Raw genomic sequence first — 26,602 nt, forward strand, 5'->3', positions numbered from 1 at the left:
ACAGCTTCCACTCAGAGTGCTGTGGTTTGTACCACCTGTTCAAACCACAGGTTAAACCGGGCTGTCCTGACTGGTTTGGCTTGATTTCCCTGAGAGTGGTTCCCTCACTGGTCATCATTTACCCACACACATTAACTTTTTCCCTATTTCAGACGACAGCGCGGTGATTGGCTGCCGGATCTGCTCTCCGCTCCCTGATTGGCTGCCCGTTGTTTCCGGGGCTCCGCTGTGCGCTCACTGACGTTTCTCGGTGTGAGCCCCCGAGACAGACTGGAGAGAATGGCTGCCAGTGGAGGTTAGCGAAATCTTCCTTGTTTTCGTCTTTCAATCAGACTTCAATGACGCCGTTCGAGCGTGTGGTTTGTGTGTCGGTGTGTTAGCGGGGTGTAGTTCTGCGCAGCGACGGGCAGAGTCGTGACGTGTTGGCTTCTTGTTGAACGAGGTCAGCCTCTAAAACGACTCCTCAAAAGTGTTGCTTGTCGTTAGCCGGGCTCCGCTGCTAGCGTTAGCTGTGTAGCTAACTTTCGGCCGGTTAGCTCGCAGTCCACAGCTGATTGTGTAAACACTTGTTTGTGACAAGAGACAAAGGGTAGACAAGTTGTTCTTACAGCTACTATCATCGGTATTAACGGCCCAGCCACTGCGCTAGTCACTGTTGTGTTTTTAAGAGTTAGAAGTGAAGAGTTGGGAACAACCGAGGGCTTTATCGCCCTTTATATCTCGCAATGTTGTGTCAAAGAAAGCTTGCTAACATTAGCTCGGTCCGTAGCTGTCTGCTAAAAGTTAAGCTTGCATGTCAGCTAGCTCACTTAACCACGAGCGAGCTCTGCTGTTTTTCGTGGTAAACAAACATTCAGAGGGTCATTTTTGCAGACTGACTATTTAATATTCTGTATATTCAAAGTTGGCTGTAGTCTGCGTAGCTACCCACGGTATCACTGTGTGTACCGGGCACTCATGCGAGGAGTTAGCAAGCTAGCTACCACCTGGCGAGGCAGTGGTTCTCTGCTCACTCGTCGGGAGTCTTTGTCCTGATAAGGAGTTAGCCCCGTTCAACACGAGGTGTTTGTTGGGAAAGTTTCTCCTCGTGTGTCTCCGAGTGTACTTGCGTGTAGCGGCACATTAAAGGAGGTATTACGTCGGGATGCCATTTGTATATAAGTTGCCATGACACGTCTGATAAGAAACATGTTTTACTTTGTAGCCCTCGGTGTCGGGGAGCCACACGAGTTTCTATGCCCACATGTTATCCCTATGTCTTAAGTCGCTCTGTGACAATGTGGGCAACTTCAGCTCAAAGTTACAAACAAGCAGATTTAGAGGAAACGACTGTTTTGCAGTGGCAGTTCATCATTATTATAACTGGGTCAGATATACTCGTGGCCCATATTGTAAATCAACTTTGATAATGTGTATTTTTGGAGATCAGAGTAGATACAGGACCTTTCTCACTTAAACACACTGCTTCAGTAACGTTTTGTCAGATTATTCTACATTGACCTGTCTTGATTAACATATTGCAAATCTTTTTTGAACGCAGTGTAGATTAATAATCACTGCATTTATCATTTAAAGTAGTTACCTTTGTGTCATGTATCATGTTTTCTGATAAAAGGTAGGACAGTGTAGATATGTTGTCATCAACTGGTGTTTTCACAAGACTGGACAACTATATACATTTATTGAGTGTGTCAAAAATGCTTACAGGAATATTATAAAATGTCTGTTTTCCGAATAGGAGTCTGATCAAGTCTTCAATACTTTGTTGTTCATCATAGGATCAGTTTTTGAAATGAATGGACAGTGTCTGTCAGTATAACACTTTTACTTCCTCTTGTGTTGTTTTTTTGTTGTTGTCACAAAATACTGAGTCCTTGCATAGTGCATATTGTAATATTTCCAAGTAACTAGTACACAAATTAAAATGAAATTGTTATCATAAAAAAAGATGATCTTGAAATTGTCAATGATTCCTCACTATATGTTTTAGGTGCATTATCGCCACCCATTGATCTAGAGTGTGGACTCACATTAGTCCTGTCTTTTTCTCTGAATTCTATTTTCTCACCAGATGTGGCTCTCAGGTTCAAAGGTTTTGTCCCTGACAATTTTGAAGTTAATGAAAATTAGTACTCTGATTCAAAAAGTAATATGCTAACGTTGTTTATTTCTCTCTCTCTCCTCTCTCTCTATACTGTGTTGTCCAGAGGTAGGGAAGCTGTCACAAGTACAAAATGGGACACCTCCAACAACTAATTATAACGGGGTAGATGCTGTTCATGCCTGTAACGTCCTTCAGCAGCTCAAAGCCTTGTTCGATGAAGCACAGCTCACAGACATTGTTGTAGAAGTGGACCATGGCAAGACTTTCTCATGTCACCGAAATGTCCTTGCAGCAATCAGCCCATATTTTAGGTAAGCTGGATACAGGTTATCTGATTCAATGTAATGATATCTAGATCACATTTACTTGCCGAGTTTTAACTTGAGAATCGTTTACTATAGTTAAAGTATTTCTATTTCCTCTACCATCACCACCAGGTCCATGTTCACCAGTGGCCTTACAGAGAGCAGCCAGCGTGAGGTCAGAATCGTCGGGGTGGAATCTGAATCCATGCACCTTGTCCTGGACTATGCCTACACATCCAGGGTCACACTCTCGGAGTCCAATGTACAGGCCCTGTTCACCGCAGCCAGCATTTTCCAGATTCCTGCACTTCAGGACCAGTGTGCCCAGTTCATGATTAGCCGGCTAGACCCACAGAACTGTATCGGGGTCTACATGTTTGCTGATGCTTATGGGCACCAGGAGCTGAGGGACAGCTCGCAAGACTACATCCGCAAGAAGGTTAGTATAACATGAGCATATGGTTCTTATCGATTGTACGATTATGCCTCCCTCTTCTTAAATCCATTTTTTACTTATCCATTTTCCCCCCCAAAGATATTATTTTACACTCTAATAACAGTGTTTGGTGTCTGTCCTGTATGTTTACCTGCAAAAAACTGAACTATTTTATGTTTTTGTGATAGTTCCTGTGTGTGTCGTGGGAGCAAGAATTCCTCCAGATGACCAAGGAGCAACTGGTCAGTATTTTGAACAATGACGACCTCAACGTGGAAAAGGAAGAGCATGTCTATGAGAGCATTGTCCGCTGGCTAGAGCATGATCTGTCTGGTCGTGAGGCCCACCTAGCCGAGGTTTTTTCCCAGTGCATCCGTCTACCCTTGCTGGAGGAGGCCTTTCTCAGTGGGATACCTGCCCCCTTTGCCTGTGCCCTGTCCCTGTCTAAAGACCATGCTGAGGCCAAAGCCCGCCTCACCGGCACCAATGGTTGCCCACAGCGCCTGGGTATGACCGCTTCTGAGATGGTCATCTGCTTCGATGCCGCTCACAAACACTCAGGGAAGAAGCAGACGGTGCCTTGTCTTGACACAGCCACAGGAAGGGTGTTCAAGCTCTGCAAACCACCCAATGATCTCCGGGAGGTCGGTATCTTGGTGTCCTCTGAGAACGACATCTACATCGCTGGCGGTTACCGGCCAAGCAACAGTGAGGTGTCTATAGACCATAGAGCAGAGAGTGACTTCTGGCAGTACGAACATGCAGGCAACCGTTGGCTTACACGTGCACCTCTACTGCGAGCGAGGATAGGCTGCAGGCTTGTGCACTGTTGTGGGAAGCTTTATGCACTGGGAGGCCGAGTCTACGAAGGCGATGGGCGGAACGCGTTAAAGTCAGTAGAGTACTATGATGCCAGGGACAACTGTTGGACAGCAGTCAACCCCATGCCAGTTGCCATGGAGTTTCATTCTGCTGTGGAGTACAAAGATCGAATTTATGTCCTCCAAGGTGAGTTTAATCTGCTAAGTAAAACTATTTCCTCTCTACAGTGGACTGAAGACGGGGAATCGTGTTATATTTATCATTGATTCAAACAAAACTGAAAATGGGTGAAGTATGTTAAAGCATTTGATTTCACATGAATTATGTTTCTCTTTCTTTTCCGCAGGTGAATATTTCTTCTGCTTTGATCCGCGTAAGGACTACTGGAGTCATCTGGCCCCTATGAGTGTCCCTCGGAGTCAAGGTCTGGCTGCCTTGTACAAGAACTGCATCTACTACATCGCTGGCATCTGCAGGAACCACCAGCGCACCTTCACCCTGGAGGTCTACGACATAGAGAAGAACACTTGGAGCCGCAAGCGAGATCTCCCCTTTGACCAAGCCACAAGTCCGTACATCAAGGCCATGCTGCTTCAAGGCAAGCTGCACCTGTTTGTGCGAGCCACACAGGTCATGGTGGAGGAGCACGTGTTTCGCACCAGCCGAAAGAACTCCCTTTACCAGTACGACGACAAGGCAGACGTATGGACCAAAATCTACGAGACACCAGACCGCCTCTGGGATTTGGGTCGCCATTTTGAATGTGTGGTGGCCAAACTTTACCCACAATGTCTCCAGAAAGTGCTTTGAGGTAGCTCATTTTTTGCGAACCTAATCTGTGAGGCAGATGGAGTGGTGTGATCCTGCCTGCCTTGTGCCTGGTGTTACCTTGGGTTTGCACCACAAGGATCATTTTTGGTTAAAGTCTTAAGTCGTTCAAACTTTGGTTTAACATGATCAAAATGTGGGTGCTTTTAAAGATTGCAGTATTTTTTTTCCCCAGACGGCACCAACTACCCACACCAATGCTCGTTTAACAAAACCGTACAATGAATCATAAGTGCAATTATCCTATTTTCTTAATTTTTTCCCGCTTCTTGTTGAGCCATGTTGTTGTGTTTTTGTTTTAGATACATATATAGGCAAGGATTTTTACAAATGATAAGCATGCAAATGAGGGTGTTGGCAAAATAAAAGTGCCCTCTGGTGATATGGATGCTACGTGTCAGCATAGAGTGAAAATCTATATATATAAATAATTATATAAACTATATACATACGGGTAAGATGAGTACCGTAGCTCATTAGTAGGTTGTTGGCTCTGAGGTTTGTGTGTTTTTTTTTATTTTCGTTCAGTGCTCAAGTCTCTCTTTAGCTTATTTTATAGATAAGTTTAAATTTGAAGTGTGCTTGTGATTTACATTACCTTAGTGTTTTTGAAGCTTGAATAATATTTTTATGGCCCTCTCTTCCTTCACAAACGTCAGTGTGTCAAACAATACACTATGTGTGGCTTCCATGCTATTTTTCTTTTTAACTTTGAGATTCCAGTTGCATGGGGGCTCCTAACTCCCACTCTTTTGAGTTGGAATCCATTTTGTGTCACATGCAAAGACAGCTTAAGTGAAATGCTAGAGTACACGTTCTCCACATTGGAGAAATATGGACGGAGTCAAAATTGTGACAACACTAAGTGGAACATTCAGACCAACTAACAGGCTTACCTCAGACACTTCAGAGATCTTTGATTAGGAGAAAAGGGACATTTCAGGCCGTCATGTTGACAAAGCTACTGTGTGAAAGGCTTTGTTCAGCATTGAGCTCCGTTAAGGTTGTTTTTCGACATTGTATTACACAGGGTTGAAAGAGCCTTCCTCTTAAATGCCCAAAAAAGCATTTGAGGTCTTGTTATCATTGATCTGGACATTGAAAATCAATTTGTGGTAGCAATAACTCATGGAACTGTGATTAGGCTGTATTATGTTATATTACCTTAGTAAAAGTGCATTAATTGTTTTGTCTGTCTGCTAGTGAAAATCACCTAGGTTCCAATAATGATTGTTTGGCTGTTGCATGGCTGCAGGCTTGAAGTGATGTGTAATTTAGTGCAGATCATTTGGGATGCCAATGTGCCTGTGGCTAGAAAAGTGTCATCAGAATCAAACGGGGGAAAAAAACTACCTTCTGATGAAGAGCATCTGAAAAGTCTTACTCAGCGTTGCACTGAATCACTCTCCACTTCAGCGGTCCTTAAACTGCAAACTTTACCAAGCACCCTCAAGCAGACTATAAACAAGCGAGGGTGGCCCCGGTTGTGTGCTAATCTATCTACCGGCCATGAATCTGTCTTTACACGCCATCACACAGAGGACACAAACTGTTGGTGCTGCTTTTTTTTTTTTTTGACAATCTTGTATAGAAGAAGTAATACCACCACTGAGGGGGGTTCCCTGTCAAAGTGTGACATTTTCAGTGCCGTCAATTTCCTCATGCAGGTTCCTGTGTCATCTTTGCACTACACATTTCCCTTGTATTTTATCTTGACAGAGTGCCCCTCTATTACAAAAGAAAGGTTTCAGCGACCGCATAGCAATCATCTTAAGAGATTTACATGGAAATTAATACTAGAAGAGTCGCATCCAGGAAGGACTTGAGGATATAACTTCTCCAAGAGAAGATTCACTGTTGACTGACTTTGAGCCGACTCTTAATCGTCCCAGCTTGAATGATCCTCATCAAGGGCGAGGGAAGGTTTGAGCTTCATCCACATGTCCACAGACGGCCATTTGTGAACCAGGAACGGAGAACTCTCAGGATTTCTACTGATACACAGTACTGTATTTAAATGTTTTTGTTATGTGTAATATACTGTACTATAGGTTTGCTGTACTTGCACAGTTTTTTAAACTTCAGTTTCTTTTATAACTTGAAAAAAAATAGATGTGATTTTCTTTTTGTTGTCTCCAGTGGCTGTTTTTTTTTTCTTGTGTAATTACCTATTTAGTTATGGTAGAGTAACCCTGCTCTGTTGAGAGAAAAAAAAAGATGATCGACATGAGTTATACATTTTTGATTTTCCTTATTTTTCCTCCCCTATCTATAGTACAGTAGTATTTCTTTGTAACATCTCACCGAAACTTAAGCATTACAGATCAAATAATAATATTGTTAGGTCATGTTTCAAACACCAGTCATGTGATACAACAAGCTACAAAATAAAAACTATTTGTTCAAGAGTTGGTGGCCTTGGGGCTACGATACTTCTTCTGGTCAACTACACGCATCGCCTATGGGTGCTATTCCATTGTGTTCGTCATGCATTTCTCTCCTCACTTTTTACTTTGCTGGTTTTGTCTGTTTTTGGGGTTTCGGGTTGTTGTGGTTGAGCTCAACTGTGAAATTCACATTGCACATAATTTGAAAAATAAAACTGTTAAAAGTGTTTTTTGTTGTTGTACATATTTAGTATATTATAGTTTCCCTTTCAATTTAGTGTTAAGTGAATTATAGGATGTTACGAGAGTGGGAGGCTGTGGTCACTCCACGGACAGAAGCAGTGAGACCTGCAGGGTAAACAATATGAAGAGGAGATGAAGGTCTAATACACTAGTGATCCTGAATCTAGTCTTTCTTTTTTTACAAATTAATTTACAAACATTGCAGACAGAGAAAATAACCAGCGGAAGTGACAGTGCGATTAATTTAACAGATAATGTAATATTAGTTGGAAAAAATAAAACTACATTATGTCAAAAAAATTATTTAAACAACATACATATTAAATAGAGAAATTAAAGGAAAAGGGGTGAACAGTTTCTTACCGTTCATTGAAAATTTCATTTTAAATTATTTGAATACACAGAAATCCTGCATTAACATCCTTGAATGGGTTATAATTAGGTTTATCATTAAGTCAATGGTGTGACTCCCATATGTCAAATATGAATTAACATCTCTACAGTCAAAAGTAACACTAGGGTTAGATTGATGAATGTAGTCAAACCCCCATAGGACGTCGCTGTGCCACGTGACCAGATGTGGAGTAAAGTAGGAGGCTGAAACTTCGTGGGCAAGCCGCCGAGCTGTGGAGACGCTGAATGAAAGGTAATGTCCGCTCACACTTTAGAAAACACACGAGCTAATCCGTCTTTAACAATAATAATTCACACTGAGAGTTTCACACCGAGGTCAATGTGTTTGGTTCATTCCAGTCGTCCACGTGTATCTCCTTTACGTCTTCGTCTTTTCAAACTAAAGCGCCTGAAGTTTAAGAATTCACACGCTAGTTTTTCACACGAGGATAATAAGTGAGCGCACTGTCTTTTGTCGTAAATATTTGTTGTGGTTTTTTTCGTAAATAGCGTTTAATATACGGAACTAACTACATGTGGTGTGTGCGCGTGGGCGTGTGCGCGTGCGTGTTGTGTAAAAATAACGCTGTGGTCTTCATTAGCCACACACACTGTCACATGCTGCCTCTGCACTAGATGTTAGTAAAAAATAAGATCATCACTTAAAGGTCACATGTGACCACCACACTCAGAGTCAGTATAACTGAGAGCTTGATGTGATGAGTAAAGAAAACTTGTGTGACTCACCAAACTTGTGTCATAGTTTCTATCAAATGCTTATGTTATGGTTAGTTACAGTTCCGCTCTTGTTTTTGCAATCATGATATATGAAATCAAATCTTTCCCAAAATCAAAACAATGAAAAAAAAGTTTTTGTTTGCACATGTAGCAAAACTATGTGCCATTTTACTTGGGTTTGATATGTTTAGTTTGTTTTCAGTCTTTTATTTTGAAATTCATTCCGTGCTATGATTTTTAGAGATGGTACACTGTCGACTCTATGGCAGAGGTTCTCCATTTTTTTCTCTCTAGAAGATACAAAATAATCTGTGGACACCCTCATGTTTGTTCCTTGGAATAATTTGTCAAAGCCCAATATGCTTCACACTTCTACTTTAGTTAAATGCAAGAACAACACAAGACAAATTTGGAAAGATATTAGACATGGAAAAATATCAACACAGAATACACATATCATAAGTTGCTTTCAGACAAAGCTTAGGCTCTTTTTGTTCCAGGTATAACATATATTTTGATAATAAAGTGTCACATATGTTTGTTTCCCCTGTCTGAACAGGAACATGCCACCCTCACGACCGGACTCGTTGGGCTACAAACCTCTGGATGGCGGTTGGGGCTGGATGGTTGTGTTCGGGGCTCACATTTCCATCGGGTTTGCCTACTCCACGCCAAAAGTCCTGTCCATTTTCTTCACGGCAATCCAAGAGGATTTAGGGGCCAGCTACAGTGAAATAGCATGGATTTCCTCCATCATGCTGGCAGTCATGTATGCAGGCGGTGAGTTGATTCAGTCAGTAAATGCTCTAATGGTCAGAAAAATTCCCATTGGTTTAATCATTTGGAAAAATAATCATGATTATCAGCAAGATTGTCCACATATTAATGATCTTTGATAATGAACTTAATACTAACTTAATGGTTATGGATAATGTTCTAGTCCAGAAACATGTCTCACAAAAGCTAACTCAGTTCAACAAATTATTTAAATTAATTTATTGTTGGTTTTCTTTCTCCAAGCTGAATTAAATACAGTATCAAAGTTTATTCTTTATCTACTTCGCTATCATTGACCAATCAGTAGCTGGTTGTCTGGTGCAGTCACAGCCATTGTCACTCACATCACAGCATTTGTAAAGCTCATATGTTCATTATTTAGTTTTCTCCCCAAATACCTTGGTTTTGAATTGTATTTCATGATCAAATAATTCCAAAACTTGTTATGAAAATAGTTTTTTTTACTACAAATGATTTGAATCGAGGTCCTACTGTGGTGATGGCAGCGCGAAAATAGCAAGTTTCAGTTATTGTATGTGTGTTCCCCTCTAATGGGCTTATCTATTGGTTAACCCCTTTGAGGCTAGCAACTGCACTCAGTGCTCCCCATAAAGCCCCAGTCTATTCACTGCTCAACGGCTTCTGAAACATATGCCCCCCTCCAAGGAAGTCCAAAACACAGAAATGAGACACAGAACTCTCCTTCTTGTCTTACCTTCCATTCTCATCTGGGGAGCATCACTTGCTCTCAGGGAGAACCGAAGAGGACATTATACATGTACGTCCCCCTCCTCGGTTACTGGCTGGATGAACTGCTGTCTGATCAACTCAACCACACCTGGCAAGAGGCTCCCCTCGACCTTGAGTGCACCCCCGAACATCCTGTCTGAAATCAGGCCATTTCAGTATTTATAACCTGTGCAGGTGGAGGAACCTTACAACCCCCTGTGTGTTTAAGTAATCCACCACTGTGAAAGGATGCAACACCTTCTGAACCGCTAACAGCTCAAGCAGATTGATGTGATGGGTCAGCACCACCTACAAAGGACTGGTTGAGAAACCTGCAGCTGGACAGATATGTGTCTGTGAACATATGGATCGCACCTTTTTTGCCTCACTCCCTCATGGCGACAGCTGGGTGAGATGTAAATCTTGTCATGGCTTGGATGTAGTTTGAGACGTGTAAACCACAGTTTGAGGTTCCTCATGTGCAGGCTCATAATTTGCTGAGCTGTTGACATCATCCCCAGTAGCGACGTGATCCTTCCACTGTCCCAGCCTTTTTCAATCGGGGCGCCAGTGGCGTTCCAAAGTTCAAAGCAGAGCCTAGCTGTGTGATGTGCTGGATGATGGTGGGAACCCCAGCCTCCTGCTGCGAGGAGGCAGGGATCATCCAATCATCTATGTAGGTAAAAATCAAATGAGTTTTAGAGTGAAACGCGCATACTTAATGTGCCTCGGCGCTGACCCACCAAGCTCACCTTCAAGCCATAGCACCGATAATGGTATGCTGATCAAGAACTGTTTACATTGCCTTATAGCTTCTGTTTGAATTTGCACTTTAACAGACCACAACCTAACTATTGACTGCAGCCTTGCATATCTGTAAGAGCGAATAAGAAGTTAGTGGTTTTTATTTTTACTCATAAAGTCACATTATGGCCAAAATCTTTTAAAAAACTGTTTTAGCAAATGGAAAAATCCTTTTTACAATTTGGCATCTGTCCTCTCCCCATAGAATGTGTATGGTTGTGCTGTCGACTCATTTGGACAAGATAGAAAATGAAGAAATTGACTTCACATGACTGACTGAACCCACTAACATAGCTTGAGGCTGCGTAATAAGGGGGATGTTGGTCGCATGGACGACTCGCCTGACTTTAATTAAACTATCCACCCTGACACCGTTTGACTATGTCATTTGAGAGTTTAGTTTTTCCTGTTTCTAACTCATTCAAACAGAATATATTGTAATAACCTGACTGTTAGTAATGCGATGTGTGTAACAGAACTTGGAGGGAGTGTAATATAATATAAACCTTTATTGGTCCGACTAAGCAAATTTGCCATGCTACAGCCGCAAAGGGGATATAAGGTATAAGTACCTGGGTGTTCTCCTAAACAATAAACTGGACCGGACTTATCATGCCAGCACACTCTATAAGAAGGGCCAGAGCACACTGTATCTGCTCAGGAGACTGAGGTCTTTTGGAGGGCAGGGGGCGCTCCTGAAGACCTTTTATAACTCTGTGGTAGCATCGGCCAGTTATTTGGAGTTATTTGCTGGGGCAGCAGGATTTCAGCTGCTGACAGGAAGAGACTGGATGGACTGGATAGACTGATGAGGAGGGCCTGCTCGATCCTGGGATACCCCCTTGACCCAGTGTGGTGGGACAGAGGAGGATAATGGCGAAGCTGTCTTCTCTCATGGACAACCAGTCCCACCCGCTGCAGGACACCATCAAAGCACTGGGCAGCTCCTTCAGCAACAGACTGATTCACCCTTAATGTCTGAAGGAGAGGTATCGCAGGCCGTTCCTCCCTGCAGCAGTAAGACTGTACAACCAGCTTTGTACAATCAGTTACTTTTCAGACTGATTGATTTATTGGTTGTTTTTTTTATCAAGAGGTAAAGCTCTTTACCTGTTTTCAAAAAACTAAAGTTAAGATTTGAGAAAAGTAATACTTTGTGACTTCTCTCCGATACATTTAATAATTTTGAGACCAGATAAATTGATTGATGAAACACAGGCTCCTCATCCATAGGAATGGAACTACTTTATTGATGCCAAAACATAGTCATTGAGCGTTTCAGATAATTGCACCTTCCCAGTAGATTACTTAGTTATGGAACAGTGTCTTTCTTCTGTTTATCTTTCTTATTTCATCATTTACACTCATAAAATTAGCTTGGCTCTGTTAGAAATCTGAAAGCTATCTAACGTGTTTGACAGCAAACTCAAAACCTCTAGGTTGCTGCTTTACATCTCACCATTAATGGGGCATCTCAATCATTTTTGCAATATAATTTTCATCAATAGCAGTACAAAGGATCAATTTAGATATATGCTTTGTTTTGGTACAGTGAGGAGATTAAACACAGAATTGTATTCCTTAGATTTGTTAAATGTTTTGCTGTTTGTCAAGTGTTTGTCATTCTCTGCTCATAGAGAAGAGTTTAAAACCACAACCTTCACTCAGGAGAGAAAACCAGTCTTTAAACTAATATGAAATAATAATGTGAACATGATAGTTATCAATTACGACTGATATATTTTTATCTTTACACATTTTTGGCCCTACTGTCCAGACCTTGGCTAGCCTCAACTAATTCCACTGTTTCAACCATAAGGCAGTTTTGGTGGATTTGTGTCTTGAACATAAGGGCAGACCTTTTATCTTCCTTTAAATACAAGATACTATTGATGGGTCAGTGGTTAAAATGTTGCAATATGTCGCTCATTTATACAAAATAAAAGCTTGTTGTGTTGGACGGGTGAATGTCATGCATTTGTTGCAAAAAGATCTGCTCCTGGGCCTGTGTCAAATAAGATCCACATGGCTTACCACTGCTTCCACAAGGGGCAAAGCAATCAGAGAAATGTGGATCACTTCTTTTTACAAGCCTGTAAACGTACTTTGGAGAACTCGTTAGATGACATGAAACGTGCCAAAATAAAAGTCGTGTGTCGTGTCACATGAATTCATCATTAGATGCTTTCAAGGTTACAGAACAAGAGGGTGTGCGACTCACCTGCACTTAACTCGGAGAGGCCTAACTGGTGAAATATTCCCCTCCACTGTGGCTGAGGCACAGGGCTTTATCATATTGTCCTTGGCAAGGCTTCAGCAATGTCACCCAGTGGAGTAGAAAGACAGGGGTATATATCAGAGGAGGGTTCAGCACACTGGGGTCTGATGCCTCGTCCCCGTGGGAGAGGCATGACAGCCTTTTCAGAAAACCTCTGACTCAAGGAGTCCAAATGATAAAGTTATAATAGAAGTGGAAATGGTGAGAGTGTGGGAGATGCCCTATTGTGACACAGCTACAGTGAGGAAGATGATCTATGTTTGACCCCTGCAGGCGTCTGGTTAACTGTATAACAGCAGGATGGATATTTTTATTTCATGTACAGTAGCTACAGTGGTACAGCAGGTAAAGCTGCTGAGAGGTTCTTTACAGTTCAACATGAAACTAGAAAATCTAGTATTTCAGATCCAAGCAATATCTGTTGATATTGGTCAAAAGGAAAATGTTCATTTTAAAAAACCCTCTTTATACTGTTTTTCTAAACTGTATTTTTTTTGGATTACAGTATTTTGCTGCCTTCTGTCTTATTTTCAACAGGAGGGCTGAATATAGAACATTAATATTAGGTAAAATGAGGACCATCAGAAATGGTTAAGTAGCATCAAGCATCCAAAACTGTGAAGTACAATTTTAACACAAATGCATTTGCAAGCAGCACTCATCAATATATTTATATTTACAGAGAATCAAATGACTGTGTAATGTGAAAGAAGTTGCTAGTGGTAGAACCGGCACAGAACTATAACCAGACTCTGCAGACCACCTCAGGTCGACAGTATTTTCTCACATTTTTAGCTTCTTGTTCTGGTTTCATGGCCAACAACGTAATGTTTTGGTCAGTCTCGCTGCTCCCACCTGGCTGCAGAGGTTTACTGTAAAGAAGCTATGTGACCCATTATTATTATAAACGCCATTGTTGTAGCACCTCTCAGGGTTTGATTTGATTTCTACAAAATAGACATCTTGCAGATCATACAGCCCTAACTCGACCACTTACACCAAGAAGCCACTGCAATATGACGTTTAATGCAAATGTGCATGTTCACTGAGAGAATATGCAAATGTCAGAATTATTCTGCAGTTAAAAAAAACTAAACGATATTGGATCATTCAAAACTGGAAATCTTTCATCCATATGAAATATGTACAGTACAACAAGTAATGTAAATATAAACAAATATTTGATTAATGCCATTAGAATAACCTTTTTGTGCTCATACAGATATTTCAGCATTTAGCAGGTGATGAATCAGGTATTTCTATCAGAAACTTGTAGAGACTGGACACTAAAATGAATGTATATTCATTTAGATTTGACTGATGGAATGAGAAATTGTGTGTGTGTGTCTGTGAGCTTGTTGTAGAGTTCTGCCCCTATGGTCAAAAACAGATAAGTTGTAAAGTAAATACTGTTACTGAAACATTATCTACGTCTGTCTACCTTAAGAAATTGACAGGTAATTATAATATATAAACTTGTAATTAAGAAGGAAATGTAAAGAATGATTACAGACATGTTGGCACATTTGAAGTAATACAAAACATACACAGATAAACATATTTAAGACAAAAGTGGTTTTATCACGTGCGGAGAAATTGATAATCAAGTCTGGTAAACATCCTGGTGAAGACAGTAGGTGTTTGTCTAATATTGAATCATCTTACTGTTGACCGGGCTGTTTTCAGTTATCACCATCCACACACACGCTCCGCCTACCACTGCCGTGAAAAGCAGCAGCATGTGAAGCCTTCAATAATCACGGCAGCCTTTGTATTAGTTTGAACCTCTACCAATTTTTCTATGTTTGACTTAAATTATTATGTATTCAAAGGATTGGTCTTGGTACCGAGGAGAATAATGACTTTTTCATTATGGCACGCTGCTGAAAGGCTGGTGCTGGAGCTTCACTCTTTCAGGCAAGGTTATGAGATGGAGGGAAGACTGACAGAATATAAAAGGCTGTTTAATTGCTGATTGATCACAGAGTGTAGTATTCTACATTATCAGGGGGAGTATAATGAATCGCCAAGTTGCTTTGCAGTAAATGCGAAAGTACAGAGGTGTTCCATCACTCAGTCGATTGAGGACTTGTTCTCTGAGTCCTTGAACACTAACAGAGTGGAAGCTAAATGTTAAAACTGTTGTATTGAGATGTAACCTTTTTAAATGTTGATCCTTTCTCCTCTTCTGTGCAGGACCTGCGAGCAGTATGTTGGTCAATCGCTTTGGAAGCCGACCAATGGTGATGCTGGGTGGACTGATGTGTGGGGTCTCTATGGTAACGGCTTCCTTTGGGAACTCCCTCGTTTACATCTACTTTTTCATCGGCGTCATTGGAGGTACACTTCTTGGATATTGTTTAATGAAATATTGGTCTTTTTTTCCAGTTTCATGTGACGCTGCTTCACCAGTTTTATAGACTCTACTACTTCGATGTTGACCTTGAGAATCCATAGAAAATTAGGCCTTGATCAGACCTGGTATCAACATCCGTCCTGAGGGATCTGATCACAAGTGGACAAGTACATGTGTTCACGCCTGGCATTACCATGCGCCATGAATGTGTCTCCTGTGACCACTTGTGATCACTTCCCTGCTCTATAGGCAAATAATCACTTACCTTATTTCTGTTCATAAAGACTAAATGATGTTGTTTTTACCCAGTCTGCGTTTACAGATGTGTCAGAGAGAGAGCGAGGAGTCAGGAGGGGCTGAATTAAAGATTTTACCAATTTGAGAAAAAGTATCAATCACTATGTATTGATCAAAGTTGATATTGTGGCCGCAAAACAAATTAACGTAATGGACACTGAGAGGCTATGAAAATTATGTTTGATTAATTGTGAAACTGTAGTGGGCCAGAGGACACCAGCGAAAATAATGTGGCCGAATGCATCACAGACAACTTCTGAATGTGGTTTGAGATATCGGATCTCAGGACTCATTCAGGCTGCATATGGGTGTGTTCAGACCTGAACTTATTTCTTACCACTTGCGATTGGATCACTCTGGACGATTGTTAATGAGGTGTGAACGGGATCTTGGTTGACCAAGAGATCTGAGCAATCCAGTAAACGAGCCAGCTAATTTCACAATATGGATGACCGTCTTACTCACTTTCTTTCTTACCATTCCCATCAGCCCTAGTGAAGCCCCCATGTGGTTGGGAGGTTGGCAGCCTGCCTCCTTTCAGATTCTGTCACGACAACAGGGTTACCACACCAGCCTCTCCTGACTGGGCTGCTGTGCAGTTTGTCAGGGGCCCCTGGCACCTGCCCCGGCTCCTGGGGTGCGGTTAGAGCACTGAGGGGAACAGAGCCAGGACAGTAATTAAGACAGAAGTGTCCCTGATCCCAGAGAGCATGGTCCTAACGTGGCCCTCTGTACTCTCCCATAGGCTACCATTATGGACGTCACATGGGGCTTCCCTGCCACCCAGTGAGGCTCATTACCCTGCCAAGGACTGCTGTGAAGGATTAATAGGCCCAGCAAGTGGCCAGACCACGTGTGGTGCCTGGGAGCATGTGTGAGCCCTGCTCTGCTCCCCGGTGCCCTGGCACACTGACACAAAGGCATCGGGAAGACTTACCTAGCAGACATGCTCACACGTGCACACATGCATGCACAGATGCTGACGGATTCAAAGAGATAACCAATTAGTTGAAAAACTTTACAGAATCAGTGAGTGGCTTGCAGTAAGCAATTATCCTCATGTCCTGTAGGAGAGGATGGATTCTGAAGTAGGCATGAACAAGGCTTATTGTCATTATACAAGGTTGCAGAAAGCAGTTGTGGATTCATACGAGGCGCAGAGGTCGGTGTATAGACATTCAATCTCTGAAAGGTTCATATTTTACAGTATGTGGGTCAACAGAGACGTTTTCAAGTGATAAATTGCTCAGAGAAATAGGTTTAATAGAGAAAAAAAAGTTGTAAATAGTGACAGGAGGACATCAAAATGGTAAAAAAAAAAAAGCTGTTAGCCGTGCAATGCTTAAGAAATATTGTGCAGGGGATAGTGGCTTCTTAGTAACAGCACTTACACATGGGATATTTGAGAGGCAGTGGTTTATTAAGCTGTTTATTGCCTTTTGTTACTAAAGAGGTTTGTGGTTCAAATCCCAGGTGGCAGTTCCTCTTGATTTGTCCGCCCTGTGTTTCCAACAAATGGAGGATAGAATAAGGGACGAGCAGTTCGTTGATATCATCCCATCAATGCAGTGGTTTAAAAGCAAATTCAGTAATCTTAAAATCCATCTGTACTTGTGTAATTCTCTACGGTAACCAGTGAGGCCAGTTCAGAGAAGAGAGGGCGATCTTTTCTGCATTTTGAAGCAGCGTCAGGCGAAACAAGGCTGACTGACTTTATTTTTCCTGCATAGAGAGACCTGCAGTAGTCAAGGAGAGAGGAAATAAAAGCATGAATTATAGCATATACAGCACCTATAACAACTTTGATTTGAATATCTTATTGTAAATCTGAGGGGTTGTGTCCTTGTTACTGCACCTTTGAATATGTATTAAAAAAGTATGCTTGAATAGACAGTGAAAAAGATGAACCCTCTGGAGTCTACGGTCACATCAGCGTGATGGAAGCATGTGATGTGTCTTTTTGTGTTTTTTTAAGTCCAATGTGCTGATTTACTGTATTAAAGTCAAAAATGAATTGGGTGGTCATATAGGTAATGTTGTGTTGGGGGAAAATATATCAATTACTAAGGCAAATTTTTTTTATGAGGTGTGTGTGTGTATATAAGGGCAAAATCTAAATCATTCAAAGATAACTGGAATGTCAAGTCACCAAGGCCCAACAGTCCTTATGAAACCACATTTAAATTCACTAGATCCATACTTTTGTTTGTATCTGCATCACATTGTATACACTCATACATATCAGTCCCCTAAATGAATTTTTTGTCATCAAGGTCCATGATTTACAAAAATATGGAAAACACCCAAACTCACAATGTTAAAGAAAGCGAAAACCCCCCGAAAGAAATCCAGGATTCGCCCCCTGATTTGGATCCTCACCAAAATAATAAAGGGTTGTTCTCTGACCCACACCACATCTTTCATGATGATCCATTCAGTAGTTTTTGCATAATCCTGCAAGCTAACAGAGAGAAAGACAAATGCATGTTTGCCCTACCTTTCACAATCTGATTACATTATCAAACAAACACAGTGCTTAGAGTAACTTGTTACGTAACACAGTTAAAATATTGATCCAGTCACTCAGAGAAGCCACATTATTTGTGATTACATAAATTAATAATAACCTTCTTAATAATAACTTTAGTTGTATAGCACCTTTCAAAACAGCCATTACAAATCAAAGATAGCAAATAATAAAAATCTAAATATAGGACAGTGGATAAATAATCCAACATCATTTAAAAGTGATGGCAAAAGAAAAGGATAAAAGAAACAAGTGATAGCAAAAAACTATCATGCAAAAGCCATTCGGTAAAAGTACCGTTGAAACGATGATTTTAAAAACAGACTGAAGTGTCTAGTCTGATTTCCTCAAGTAAATGATTACAGAGAGTCATTTATTAAATTATTTATAATGTTTCACTTCAACTTTTATATTTATATATAATGACATTGTAAAATCAAGACAGCTGTTTCCTCTTCATGGAAGAAACTGTTTCTGAATTCCACATCTATGAAACTTCCTCTGCTAGTCCTCTGTTTGGACAGACTGAGAGTAGAACAACTTTTTTCCAAGAGCTTTCTCTTGGAACCAGAGGAATGAATCGACAGACAGAATACAGCAGCCCGACACCAACCTGTAGCTCTCCATCTTGAATTGATTTATTGGTAAAAACACTGGAGAGTGAACATGTTACCCAGACTGTCTAATTTCTCTCCATTTAACTGGAGAAGTCATTTCTGAATTAATTCAGTTTTCTGTGATGAGATTTAGCTGGCACAACTGAAATGAGATGGAACCTTAATGAGCACCATGCCGAATCGCTCTTAATTTGATTTAGCAAGTGCCCTTTGGAGTTTGGGTTCAACAAGAGTTTCTTACTGAATATTTTTGGAAAGTTACTGTGTATTTATTTATTTTTCTTCACACAGGTTGTGGACTTTCCTTGAATCTGAATGCATCCCTCACCATCATCAGCAAATATTTCCTGGCCAGACGTCCTCTAGCCAATCGGACTGGCCATGGCCCAGGAGTCCGGTGTTTCTTTGTTTAGTGGCTCCTCTAAACCAATATTTACTGGATAGGTTTGGCTGGAGAGGAAGTCTGCTCATCCTCGGGGCTCTGATGCTCAATTGTTGCGTCGCCGGGGCCCTGATGAGACCAGTTCTTCTGCCCTGTAAGCCAAACTCTTCTGCATCACACAAGATGGTGGAAGGAGAGCCGAACAAGTGCAGCACTAAGGTAAAAGGAGGCTGCATGAAGGAGGCTAAGAACTTCTTGAATGTGTCTTTATTCAAGGATCGAGGTTTCGTCTTTTACCTCATAGGAAACATGATGTTCATCTTCGGAGCCTATGCGCCCATCATGTTCCTGCCAGCCTATGCCATCAGCCAGGGTGTAGACGAATACTCTGCGGCCTATCTGCTCTCTATAATGGGCTTTGTGGACATGTTTGTTCGTCCTGGCACCGGCCTGTTGGCCAACAGCAAGTGGATCAGGCCCAGAATCCAGTACTTCTTCAGTTTTGCCATGGTTTTCAATGGTACGTGCCACTTACTGTGCCCGCTGCTGAAGTCCCATGCCTTCCTGATAGGATACACAGTGTTTTTCGGCATTGGTTTTGGCATGGTCTTCGCCCTCATATTTGAATGCCTGATGGACCTGATGGGAAGTCAGTGCTTCCCCAGTGCTGTTGGAATGGTCACCATCATCGAGTGCTTCCCCATGCTACTGGGACCACCTACTGCAGGTAACTATACACACTCAACATAAACTATCCATTTCACAAAACACAGAATCAGTCTGACTGGCTTAAAAACACAAAAATGCTTTTCAATTACCATTTTACATGAACACCAACATGCTGATATAAAACAGATAAAGACAATAGTCTGAATAAGACACTAACAAGTAAACAGCATTTTCTGATGACCTTACGTTTTTTTCCGCACGGGAGCTCCAGCAGTCATGTCTCCTTGATAACAGCACTGCCTGTCACAGAGCTCAACAGATCATATATACAAAATGGACATTATTGATTTATAGATTAAATGATTCTCTGGATAGGTATTATAAATGGGGATTTGTGTTATTATTTTATTTCACAGCATAAATTCAGAATTACTGAACTTCTTTTGCTTAAAAGAACAAATAGGAGAAAAAGCTCTTATCGTCTGCTGATGTACAACTCCAGCACTCCTGTGTCTGAGACAGCTTTAGATGAAAGTGTTGGATGCATATCTTCACGGTCAGAATTACTGCGTAATCAGGTTGATAGTTTACCCTCTTTGCTTCCGAGACATTTTCAAGAATGGTGCAGTTTTTGAAAATCCCACTGTAAAACATTCTTCTGTTGATTCAGTAAAAAGAGAGGCTTTGAATGTAATGATAGACACTGTCTTTGAGAAGGGAGCCATTAAAGAAAATATTTTTTCAGTAAGAATTTCTCATCAATAGAGCAAAAGCACTTTGAATTGAGGCAGGCAGAGAAGACGTTCTTCAAGCATGTGAATTTATTGATGCTTAATGCTAATGCAGCTACTTTGTTGTGAAATGGTCTTTAAAACCATTCAAATGGACACATGTCTAACAAACTGTATAACAAGTACAGCGCAGCTCCAGATCTGGAGTATCAGCGCATTTCTACAAAGTGACATCACTGATACATATGGATATAAGGTGGTAAAGTAAAACTTCATAAAGGTTATGAAACAACTGAGTATAAAAGTATTTACACTGATTGTTTTATTGTATTGACTGAATGAAAACTTGTAAGTGCTTTATAGACCTTGAGCAATTATGGCTTTGTCGATGACAGTGTGGTACAATAGCTTGGGAATCCTTTGCCCTTTATTTGTTAATAAAATGGATCAATCGATTGGTTAAAGGTCCAGTGTGTAAGATTTAGGTGAAAGGGATCGATTTGCTATTGAATATAAAATAATCCTAGTAATGTTTTCACCCGTGTTTGAACAACTTAATTGTACAAATGGTTGTTTTCTTTACCCTAGAATGGGCCCTTTATATTTAAATACCTTATAGTTACAACAGGAGCAGGTCCTCTCTACAGAGACCACCGTCGTTTTCACAGTCGTCCAAACTGGACAAACTAAACACCCTTTGAGTTTTCTATAACAACTGAAGCTACCACAGGTTCTCTTTCATGTTTGGCAGGGGAGGGTGAGGTGAGGTGAGGGGTATTCAACTGCAACATGCAGCTTTACCACTAGATGTCACTAAATTCTACACACTGAACCTTTAATCAGTGAATCTTTTGCAAAATAATAAGCATCTTTTGATTAATAATTGTCAGCCTCCAAAATAGGCTAGATTTGTTTTAAATGAAGATCCATTAATTACTTTCGAAGAAATCAATGAAAACGTTAAAATGCAGTCTTTATCTCGTAATGTTAAAGACGGTGCGAAAAAAAATCCTGGATCCACCCCCTGATCCACACCAAATTTTAATGGGTTGTTCCCTGACCCATACCACATCCTTCCAACGAGTTTAGTTCTAGTTTCTGCGAAAAGCTGAAAATCAAACACAGACGAAAACATAACCTCCTTGGCAGAGGTAATTATAGCCTGCACAGACCAGGAGGTGAAGATTTTGCTGGATTCACACCAATGATGAAACAAAGACGATGCTCATAAAGTTCAATTCAAACATGTTGCAAAGTTTACCAGTTTGTTGTCTGGTGATTCACCATTTGCTGAAACCATTAACTCTTAACCCTTTTCTCAAATAGGTGAAAATATAATTACAAAAATATAAACATTAAGCATTACAGTAACCACATGTCTTTTAATATTCTTTGTCTCTATAATCCCACACACTGCCCTAACAGAGGTCCACATTAAAACATCCATCTGCACGTGTAATGAGTATTAGTGTTATGCAGTTTAAATCTGTTTAATGGCACACAGAAGCTTCCTCACCAGTAACTGATGTGCTGTCAGTGCAACAATCAGTATGCCAACTCTTGAGTTTGTTCAGTGTCCCTGACAAATACACAGAGGACGTCGAGTACCTGCTCATCAGCTGTGCATATCGTCCCAGTGACAAACTTCTCTTTTGCCTCCAACCCAGGTTTTAATGAGGTGAAAATTTATAGGCCCCCAGTTTGTCTGGTGCGACTGTGTTCCGAGGCGCTCATTTAATAGGGTAAATAAGTGCCTCCCTGCACGTCTAACGTTCTCCTCCAGAGGGCACAATCGTTATTTCTCCCCCAACTCCGCTGCTTGTTACTGCTCCCTCAAAACCTGCGGGTCAATCCAATTAGGAGAAAGCGAGGTAAGTGGGTGTAATTAGCCTTTTGCTTTGGGTGTTTAATGACGCTCAGTTCAAACTCTCGTCGTCAAAGTCCTGTACCTGGGCCATAATTAAGCTGTGAATGCATTGAAAAGAGGTGACTACACCAAATGGACTTAATTACTGCTCAGCCAATCAGGGATAGTCTTAATGAGGCCAGCGTACATGCATCAGATGAGTGCTATCAATCAGACGATGCAGCTGTCATTGAGATTCTTGGAACTGATCCAATTGCAGAGTGACTCCTGCCAGTGTTCAACTGTAAGTGCGCACACAAACATCAACATCATCACGATCTGTCGTAAAGATGATAATTAGTGTACTTAAGATGAACGAGGAAGGAAACTGCCCTATAAAATTAATCGATTGTATGGTACGCAATAAAGGTGCCTCTTACAATGTTAAGTAAAACTCTCAGCAGTCAGAACAAAAGCTGAAGTTTGCTGATGAGGTGAAAATAAATTGCAGTGATGTAACAAAATACATTTACTTAGTTACACCTAAGTACATTTTTCAGGTATCTGTACTTTACTCAAGTAGATTTATTTTCTGGTACTTTTCACTTTTACTCTTCTACATATACCAGCAAATATCTGTACTTGCTACTACATTTTCTACAAGACACAGAGTTACAAGTTTTTAGATTTTTAGAGGTCATCAATGATGAAAGGAGAATTGATTCAATCAAAGGGGGCCGAAAACATAAGACTCCGCCTCCTTTAACGAGAGCAAAGCGCAGCAGCAGCATCATCACAACATCATCACACCCACGAGCCCTAATGATGTAGTAGATCACAGATAATTGCATTAGGGAGCAGGCTACGCTTGGCAAGTTACTTTTACTTTTATTACTTTAAATACACTAAAAGCAAGTACTTTTTCTCAAGTGGAAAACTTAATGTGGTACTTGCACATATACTTGAGAACATCTTTGTCTATTTATGTGTACTTTAACTTAAGTAAAATGTTAAGCACTTCCTCCACACTGAAAAACTGGACACTTTTTTTTTTTTTATTATCAAATGATGCAGAGGAATAAACCCCGGTCTCTGATTAGCAGGAGCGAGTGTCTCACTATAGGAACGCCTCCTGACCTCATCAGAAGCTCAATAACATTTCCGCTTCCCAAATTGGCTGGCTGACTGCCTCTGTCAGGAAGAGACTTCATCTTTATATAATATATGATAAAAGGGATTTTCTCTTATCGATTTCTGTCAGTTCCATTCCAGAAAGGTCATTTATGAGATCACTCTAGATCTAAAGGAACAAAGAAAGCAGAGGAGTGTGACACTTCGAGCCATTTGATGTTTAAAACCACAATTTATGGCAAAAATGCAAATATTCATGCTCACTAAAGGTGTGCAGCTTCACATTTTCCTCCAGCTTTTCATCATGAAAACCTGTGGGAAGCAGAAACTCTGGCTGCCATCCAGACAACCGTCTACTCATTAAAGTCCAGCTGGCTACTTCATCACACACATTTTTGGTTCTAATAAAACAGTTTTGATTAACAATTCGCTATGCATGTACATTTTACATCAACCAGCTTCCATAAAGATGTGAGCCTGATGACGATTTCTAAATGATTAGGGAAGGGGATTCATTGCTTTCTAACCTATCTCCTTTAGCATAGGAAACATCGCACAGGAAACACATCCTCACAAATATACAAAACAAAACAGCTAATTTATTCTCATGACATGATACAGAACTGAATCCTCACATGATTGTTTGAGCTCCTGATTTCTTCTGTCACATCTGTCCAGTCAGGAATCACAGTCAGCAACAAGCTTATTGTAGAAAGATTGTAGAAAGCACTGAAAAAAGAATTTTCTCCACTTATATAATGTTTTCTCCGCGTATAATCCTATCATTATTATATTATTTCAACATTTTAGTCCTGTTTGTTTTATTTTCATTTTCAATTAAATCTATTTGGTTATTTCCTGTGAGTTGGTAATGATAAAATATTCCCTCTGTATAAACTGAATCTTTTCTGTTTTAAAAATGAAACTTTATTATAACTGTCAGCACACAGCCTACAGCACAGAGTACCGTACATTTATTGCGTATCTGCTGTTATAAATACAGTTGTTTAAAAAAACAAAACAATCGCAGAGTGTAAGTGGAATCAGATTTTCTCCGCACAGTGGTTCTCCTTTCCTTACTCCATATGGCTTCTCCTTCACATCTTTCCTTGGTGGTTAAGAAAGGAGATTATTTGGACTTTCCAAACACACCCATTGGTCCATATCAGTACAAGAAATTTAAAGTTATGACAAAATGATGATTCTAAGTCAGCCCATAGACTGTACATAAAGTTGGACGACATGATAGCTCTCCAAAAGTGAAGCCAAAGCATCTCGACTACCCCCAGTGGCTGGCTGCAGTATAGATCATAAACCCTGCCTCCTCCATGTTAGTGGGTGGGACATGGACCAAACAAAAAAAGTCAAAATTGACATCTAATAATTTTTTCTCAAAGATGGTTTCTGTATTTTTTGGAACATCTTATCACATGTTCAAGTGTTCATTTTTCCACCTAGTTTGACTGTAGCTGTGTAACTGTGCAAACTGGGGTTCATTTATCTTGGCTTCACTTGTAGATAGTGAGAAGAAGTGGAGATATGCTGTCCATATTTATATACAGTCTATTTGTCAGCTTATTATATAGGCTGAGGGTCCCATCCCCTCCTCACACTAGCGCCAGTCAATTAGGGCCCATTCTGATGAGGTCACACAGGTGAGACATGAAACAAATGCAAGGAAGGACAACTCTTTTCCTGTTACTTACTTTTTTGAAATTTTGTCTGATAGTATGGGTCCTGACTATTGACCATGAAACACATATTCTTGATCGAAATGATTCCGATATTAAAAAACCCTTCCACTCATTTAATTATGTTCTGAAATGATATAAATGGGGATTTTAATTGACCTGAACACACAGACCATCATAGATTCAGAGAGATGGCAACACTCGGCCATCGATCCATATCTGGAGGTGAGTGGGTGTTGGGGGGTCGGGGAGGATGCAGTTAAGTCTCTGAAAACCTGGAAGCTTACGTCTGATCTACACCACATTTGTCACTTGTCTGCAGATCTGGTCTCGGTATTTATGGCTCTCAGAATGGGCCTCTCCTCTGATTCGTTTTGGTAGCAGCCGTCCAAATAGCCTTCCCAGAGATGCAGTGAGATCCAGGAAGGGTGTAATGGCCCTCTGTCGTTTCTGACACGGCTCTTGTCAGTCTGGCTCCACTTCACGCTCTCTCTCTTTCACACATAAGCCAAATCTGAGTTTGGTCCTGCTCGTCCTCTCCAAACGTGTCAAGTTGGTCAAATGAAGATACTATTCAGTGACATATTGTGTTTTGCTTGTCATGATGGACCAGTAGTTTGAAATATCATAATTTCTCCGCACAGGTTTATTGTTGGACATCTCCAGCGACTACAAGTACCTTTTCTTCATGTGCGGCTCGGTGATCACGGCCGGCGGACTCTTTCTCTTCGTGACAAACATCTACAACTACCACATGCTAGATAAAGAGAAGACGGAAAAGGACAGGGAGCAGAAGGAAAAACCCTCAGAGAACCAGGAGCAGGTGAGCCTCTCAGAGGTACAGATATAACGTACGCCTGAGGCAGTGACGGAAGGAACTGAGCCCGTGGCTGAAGAGGTGAATCCACCGAAATCCACCAAATTAAATATATGCCCCTGTTCAGCCTGGATTCTAGGTGTAGTGCTGCTGGAGTGGACAGATTGACACTCTACCATTTTGTTTTCTCTAATTGAGGAAATGCAACATTTACAGTAAACTGGTTGAAATGATGTGTGCTGCGAATAGAGGACCAATAAAAACATGTGTGGCGGTAGCTCCCAGAGGCCTTTGGGCTGTATAGTGAATTTTTTGTTATATCAAAACAGAAAGCAGAAAATCATCCCTCCACACAACATTCAGTCCTTCTGCCGGTTTCTTTATTTGTAATGATTAAAACATTACAAATAACCCACCCCCCCCCCCCAATTCAGACCGATTTCCATTTGTCGTGAAACTGATCGAGCCAACCACAACAATTTATCTAAAATGGGGCGGGTTTGATACAAAGACTGACAGGAGCGCTGCAGAAGCATTTACGCTAACAAAGAGATGGCTACCACTGTTGAATCCACTAGAGACATTATTAAACAAACTGTGTGGTTTATTTTCTCTCAAAGAAAAACAACTACTGTTCCCTGTAGTCTGTTTACATTTTTGTGTTACTCTGCACTATGTCACATATTTGTTACTC

At 40.9% G+C, this 26,602-nt stretch overlaps 2 protein-coding genes across 2 annotated transcripts; both read left to right on the plus strand.

Annotated features, from left to right (window-relative positions):
- The first annotated feature begins 279 nt into the window (after positions 1-279).
- Positions 280-7,109, plus strand: kbtbd8 (kelch repeat and BTB (POZ) domain containing 8). The gene is made up of 5 exons (XM_034585780.1): positions 280-295; positions 2,208-2,415; positions 2,542-2,848; positions 3,034-3,853; positions 4,014-7,109. Exons 1-5 carry the CDS (start codon positions 280-282, stop codon positions 4,475-4,477), a joined length of 1,815 nt encoding a protein of 604 aa, XP_034441671.1. The 3' UTR covers positions 4,478-7,109.
- Positions 7,110-7,512: 403 nt separating this feature from the next.
- LOC117761902 (monocarboxylate transporter 2-like) lies at positions 7,513-26,273 on the plus strand. The gene is given in 6 exon segments (XM_034586235.1): positions 7,513-7,771; positions 8,816-9,036; positions 15,041-15,184; positions 18,933-19,021; positions 19,024-19,750; positions 25,736-26,273. Coding segments are annotated over 5 exon segments (1,383 nt in total). The 5' UTR covers positions 7,513-7,771; positions 8,816-8,819; the 3' UTR covers positions 25,942-26,273.
- The last annotated feature ends 329 nt before the right edge of the window (positions 26,274-26,602 follow it).

The sequence above is a fragment of the Hippoglossus hippoglossus genome, chromosome 5, assembly GCF_009819705.1.
Source record: "Hippoglossus hippoglossus isolate fHipHip1 chromosome 5, fHipHip1.pri, whole genome shotgun sequence".
NCBI lineage: Eukaryota > Metazoa > Chordata > Actinopteri > Pleuronectiformes > Pleuronectidae > Hippoglossus > Hippoglossus hippoglossus.